The sequence below is a fragment of the Arachis stenosperma genome, chromosome 10, assembly GCF_014773155.1.
Source record: "Arachis stenosperma cultivar V10309 chromosome 10, arast.V10309.gnm1.PFL2, whole genome shotgun sequence".
NCBI classification, from domain to species: Eukaryota; Viridiplantae; Streptophyta; class Magnoliopsida; order Fabales; family Fabaceae; genus Arachis; species Arachis stenosperma.
Window position 1 is genome coordinate 10,849,691 of NC_080386.1, and position 7,107 is coordinate 10,856,797.

Genomic DNA, 7,107 nt, shown 5'->3' on the forward strand with positions numbered 1-7,107 from the left:
TTTTATTTATGTATAACTAATTTATATAAATAAAAATACCGTAATCTTTTTTAAAAAATAATTTTTAAATTAATTATTTGTATAAAATATATATTAACATATTTTATGTACATATAATATTTTTTGTTCCTTTATATTTAGTTAACGTGAGTCTTTGTAGCTTATTAATTAAAAGAGAGTATATATATAAAAAATATAAAAATTTTGAGTTCTTTCAATATATTTATTAAGATAAAAATTAAAAAGATCAGTAATAATATTTCCAATACGTATGGTTATGATACATAGTAGTTAAAACTTTGTTTTCATATTATTAACTCATACTTTTATAGTTTAATTATTCTGTTAATTCTTATAGTTTTATAAAATTTTTAATTAAGTCTCAATATTTTTTTTTAATTGAATCCTTGCATCAAATTTTATCTTTAATTGAGTCTCTATACTATTTTTTTCTTTTATTTGAATTCCTGCACTATTTTTTTAATTGAATCTCTATATAATTAAACGAATTACTATTAAGAAGGACCTAATTGAAAAAAAAAATTGATGCAACCGTACAGGGACCAATTAAAAAGAAAAAAAAAGTATAGGAACCTAATTAAAAATTTTGCAAAACTATAAGAACAAATAGAGTAATTAATTAACCTACTTTTATTATTATAAAATTAATATAAATCATGCTAAAGTTAGATTCTTATTTGTATGATAATGAAATTATAAAAGTCAATAGTGTGTTTAAAAATATTTGATTTGGTACGTTTAGTTTCTATAAATATACATGTAAGTAATTTTAGTTTTCATTAATTAAAAAAGTCAAATAACTACTATAAATAATAAATGTAAATCAAATTAATTGACCCATATTTGTTATTTACATAAATAATTTTAATTCTCTAAAAGTGTACAAGAAATACCAAATAGTAGCAACACTAGTGGGCCGTGGCCCTGTGGCACCACTTTACACAAATCAAATTACCGACAAAGATTTCTCATCTTAGCAAGTGTCGGCGCACAGTTAATTTCTGATTAGAACTTTGTTACAACATTTAATCCTCCAAACACCCTTTTAGATAAGTTGATTCTGATTTCTCAATAATGGATAATAAGCAGCAGCACTTTTAACAATAAAAAATATTATATGGACAAATTATTTTCTAACTGAATATAACTAATTTTTTTTCTTATGTATTTTCATCTTTCTTTTTCAATTAATTTTGATTGTGTTGACAAATTATTAGACTAATTTAATTGAACTTAATTACTAAAATAACTTAGTCATATAACCTCATTGTTTAACAATTCTGGTTAGTATTTAAATAATGGATCTAGAATACCACTTGATATAAATTAACAAAGTTTAGTTTCCAAATACAGACAATAATTAAGGGAGTTTGCTTAAATGATTACCAAATTCTTATAGTTCCATATAAGGTGTAATTACCTTAAATCATGGGATACTCAATGCTGTTTCTCTACAAATTAATTATTTTATTATTAGTGACGGTTTTCATCATATAGCTTATTCCCTATATATACTCCAAGTTTTTTCCCTCACATTACTTCATCAAGAAAACTATTTGATCACATTCCTTCACTACCATAATTCATATACACTACTCATCACAAAAAAAAAAGAAAAAAAATTTCATATACACTATATTATATTCCAGCATAACTAGCTAGCAATATGGCAATTCCATTACCATTTATGTTACTTCTACTATTCCTTGCACCTTCTATTATTTCTTCATCCCCAATTCAAGACCCTGAATTAGTAGTAGAAGAAGTGCACAGGTAATATATAAGAACCAACACATTTTCTTTCAAATAGCAAATGCACTTTATTATCCCTTCTATTGCCTTTTAAATAATAGGATTTGAAATCAATTTGAGTTTGTCGAGTGATTAGTTCAATTCCTCCACTTAAATAAATGTTGGAGTTCGAATCCCGTCTTGTATATATAACAATTCATTGAGCATTTTAAATGGAGTTCAGATCCGTAACGAATTAGTCAATGATAGCTAATTGAACTTGTTTTGCTTTGAATGAAGGAGCATTAACAATGCATCGGCAAGGAGGAACATGGGATTTCTTTCTTGTGGGAGTGGCAACCCGATCGACGATTGTTGGAGGTGTGATCCGCATTGGGAGAAGAACCGGAAGCGGCTGGCGGACTGTGCCATCGGATTCGGCAAGCACGCCATCGGAGGAAGAGACGGCAAAATATACGTGGTGACGGACCCCGGCGACCACCCTGTTAGCCCAAAGCCAGGGACACTAAGATATGGTGTGATTCAAGAAGAGCCATTGTGGATTGTGTTCAAGCGTGACATGGTAATTAAGCTTAAACAAGAGCTAATGATGAATTCTTTCAAGACCATTGATGGAAGAGGGGTTAGTGTCCACATTGCCGGTGGACCCTGCATCACAATTCAATATGTTTCAAACATTATAATCCATGGAATTAACATTCATGATTGTAAGCAAGGTGGGAATGCTTATGTTAGAGACTCTCCTTCACATTACGGCTGGAGGACTCTTTCGGACGGCGACGGCGTCTCCATCTTTGGTGGCAGCCATGTTTGGGTGGACCATTGCTCGCTGTCGAACTGTCGCGACGGATTAATCGACGCCATTCATGGATCTACTGCCATTACCATCTCCAATAACTATATGACTCACCATAACAAGGTTATGCTTTTGGGACATAGTGATACTTTCACTCAAGATAAGAATATGCAAGTTACCATTGCCTTTAACCATTTTGGAGAAGGCCTAGTTCAGAGGATGCCAAGGTATGTGTCAATTATTTGGAGTGAAAACTCAGATGCATTCGACTTCACATGAAGTTGATAGTTGAGAGTCGTTAGATAAAAATTTAATCAAATTAGTTAAATCATCTAAGAGCTCTCAGTTATCAACTTCAGATAAAGTAGATTTCACCTGAGTTTCCACCATTATTTAGACCACAAGATAGATGTATTATTACTATTGTTCCTATTTATTTATTCGAAAATATTTAGTAACAAAAAATATTAAAAAAAACAGTTAAACTTTTTTTTATAATAATTAGTGAATGCTAAATAAAGAATCAAAATTTATCCTATTTAATATTTATTAATTATGATTATTTTTGAGTAATTTTTTTATTATTAAATATTTTTGTATTTGTAGATGTAGGTATGGGTATTTCCATGTTGTGAACAATGACTATACTCATTGGCAAATGTATGCCATTGGAGGAAGTGCTGCACCAACTATCAACAGCCAAGGCAACAGATTTCTTGCTCCTAATGACAATACCTTCAAAGAGGTAAAAGTTATACAGAGTATAATTTTATTATACTTTTTTTATAAATTATAATTTCTTAGGATAATACTAAGATGAACTAAAATTGAAGTTGGTGCATTGTGCACTAGGGTAATTTTATTTAATTGTATAAATTAAAATCATAATAAATGCTATTCTTTTATAGTCGGTATCTACATGCCTTAAAGTGTTTGGATTTAATTAGATTCATTAAATCTTAAGAATAATATTTTTTAAAGTCTTTGGATTTAAATTCATTAAATACTATGTAGACAAAAAAAAATCAATGACCAAATTAATTATTATATATTTATATATAAATATATGTATTTATTATTTAATTGATTATTAATATATATTTTATATTTATAAATAATTTAATAGTTAATTTTTTATTTATACATAACATGATTCATTTGCGAGTTGGTGGATGCCAACAATCCAAAAGTAGCTAGCATCTAAATTATGTCCTGTATATCCACTTCATGGATTGAAAATATAATTGGTCTTAAATTGATTATTATTTAGTGAAAACTCGGGTGTAATAGACTTTATGTGAAGTTGATAGTCGAGAGTTGTTAGATAAAAATTTAGTTAAATCAGTCAAATCATCTAACGGTTTTCAGTTATCAATTTCACGCGAAGTCAATTACACTTGAATTTCTACCTTATTATTTATGTTAATGACACCTTGATGCTAGTTTAAGAAATATATACATTCAGGTGACAAAGCGTGAGGATACACCACAAAGTAAATGGAAGAATTGGAATTGGAGGTCTAATGGAGATTTAATGTTAAATGGTGCATTCTTTACCCCATCAGGAGCAGGTGCATCTTCAAGCTATGCAAGAGCTTCAAGTTTGGCAGCCAAATCTTCTTCTCTTGTTGGTTCTATTACTGCTTCAGCTGGATCTCTTAAATGCAGAAAGGGATCACGCTGTTGAATTTTATATACTACGAATATTTTTGTAAAGACATCTTCATATGATATTGCAAACCGGATAATTTAGTTAAATATATTAAATTATCTGACCGTTGGTAATATTATTTTTATGTGAAGACATCTTTATGAGAATATTTACGTTCGTATATATATATGATAGAATATATTATATTAATAAAAACAAAAAATATTATTATATGCTAAATGTATGTAGCTACTTTTGAAAAAGAAAAAAAAAGTCATTCAACTTTTTTTTTAAATGTATATCAAGAATTTGATATTTTGTATTTGTAATACAACCTTGGCTTGTGTCTTGGACAAATCAAATGATCCAATTAGTTTGATGAAGTTGAGAGACACAAGTTAAAGAGTTGATATAATTAGAAGTTCAATGAATTGAAGAACCAGAAAGAAGAAAAATAAAAAAAAAAAGGAAAAAAGGTTCATTTAAATTATTATGCTCTTAATATAAAGTCCTATTCTCTTTCTGTACATGTGCTTCTATATCCAATCACATGCAATGGAAGTGAACCTCAATTATCGCCTTGGTAATTGAAACCATGTAGCTTACAATTTTGCTTTTATCCTTTTTTTTTTCCTCATGAATTATATTACATTCTTCTATGTATCTAATCTAACTTAAATCCACTATTATAAAATATATTTGGGACCATTGAATCTAACAATGATGAGATGCAATTAGAACTCAAATTTTTTTAATGAGCTGATGAATTTTAAGTTTGTTTATTTACAAATTATAAAGTTGAATTTAATTAATTCCATACTCTAGAATGCACTTACTAATGAATAGATTTTTTTTTTTTAATTTTGACTATTTTACCTTTTACCTTTCATCAAGAAGAGAGTAGATAAGGAGAAAAAACATTGTAATATGGAGCACTTTGGATAACTTACTTTTAGGATTGAACTCCTTTAAAACACATACACCAAATGATAAAGTACTTTATTAATTTTTGATCAAAAATATATTTTTTTTGGTTTTCAAAAATATTATTTATTATTATTTTTTTATTCTTCTCATTCTTCTGTCAATTTAACTTTTAAATGACCTTAATTTTTACGAAGATCACCACAGTTATGATTACTCTCTTTACTTAAAAAAAGATGATAATAAAAAAAGAAGTATATTTAGAAGAATTTTTTTATTTTAACTACAAGACTGAAATAAGACGAAATAAGATATTTTAAGTGTAAGAACAAAATTAAAACTCAACTTAAATATTAAAGAATAAAATCAACTACCGTATAGAAATATATATTTCATGTTTATGAATAAAATTAATTTTATTGTGGTAAAAGAGTTTGATTATTTAATTATAGTGAGTTTAATCATTATTTTATTATATGATAGATTTGATTATTTTAAGGATAGATTAATTATATTTGTTAGAAAAATATCTGAATCTTCATATATATATATATATATATATATATATATACCAAAGATAGAGAAATTTGAAACTACGATCTCTTAGATGAGTATGGAAAGACTATGTCATTTGAACTATAATTCATTGGCTTTTGAATCAACATATATACAAATAATACAAATTAAATATATATAACTTATTTGATGATTAATTTTTTGTTTTCGCATATCATATATAATTGTTTTCCAATAATATGTGCCGATTTTACTAAGTAATTAACAGTAATTAATCTCATATTCTCTTGTTTTTCAATTGATCAAATTTTATACTTTAGAATAATCAAATCTTCAATTTTGATTCTATCATTGGATCATATTTCAATAGAAATAATTTATTTTTGGACCTTTATTTAAAGAGATACGACTATAAATTCTATAATCTATATAATTAATTTCTAACAAAACAAAATAATTAGTTATTATTAACAAATCAATAAAATGAACTTCAATTATTGGGTGAATTCAATTTCATGATTTTCAAACAACAACATGCATGTGTGAACAAACTTTAACACACAGTATTGCATCCATTACTCGGATGAATTTATTGAAATTTTTTGTCACATTACTCACATAATTTATTGAATGCCAATGTGACAAAGGTTCAAGTTTTTGTGTCTCCGACAAGATGTTGTTTGCTATAATGTCACAACCAAACCAAGTAGAACTGTAGAAGTACCCACTTTTATTGTGTGCATTGATTAATAAGTTGCATTGCAAAGCAAGTTCTACCAAATTTGGAATGATAATAATAATGTTATTACAAATTTAAAATTAAGGTTGAGATCTAATTAAAAATTTTTAAAATATAAAAAATTAATTACAAATTTAATAAAATTATAGAGACTAATAGAATAATTTAATCTAATAATAATAATAATAATAATAATAATAATAATAATAATAATAATAATAATACAAAAATAAAAATTAATTTGTTTTATTTTAATTTATTTATGTTGTGAAGTATTAACAATTTGGATCATGTTTATTATTTAAAAGTAAATTTTTAAAATTTAAAAAGTTCATATTATTTAAACTAACACTTCTATCTTTTCAAAATTGTTGATATATCATAATATAAATGGAATAATTAAGCAAAACTATTGCTATTGCCCTATTTGAGGACCTAATAACAAATTCGTTACCTTTTAATTTGTCCTCTGTCCTCTTAATTAAATTCCACATCCACAATTTGAGTTACCGCTACAACTTTCAACTGTTGTATTAATGGCTCGCGTAGAAAGATAAATAAATAAATAACTCCATAAATAAATAATGTTCCATACTTGTATTAATGGCACAAGTTAGATAAGTTATTTCATTTACTAGTAAATATTTAAACTAGTTGTTAAGAAACTTTAAATTAGAAACTTTAATTTTAAATAAATTTTTATTTTAA

At 26.3% G+C, this 7,107-nt stretch overlaps 1 protein-coding gene across 1 annotated transcript; it reads left to right on the forward strand.

The window, feature by feature from the left end:
• Positions 1-1,567: 1,567 nt before the first annotated feature.
• On the forward strand, positions 1,568-4,310 carry LOC130955871 (probable pectate lyase 5). The gene is made up of 4 exons (XM_057882856.1): positions 1,568-1,794; positions 2,053-2,796; positions 3,176-3,314; positions 4,035-4,310. The coding sequence occupies exons 1-4, from the start codon at positions 1,688-1,690 to the stop codon at positions 4,254-4,256; spliced, it is 1,212 nt and encodes a 403-aa protein (XP_057738839.1). The 5' UTR covers positions 1,568-1,687; the 3' UTR covers positions 4,257-4,310.
• The last annotated feature ends 2,797 nt before the right edge of the window (positions 4,311-7,107 follow it).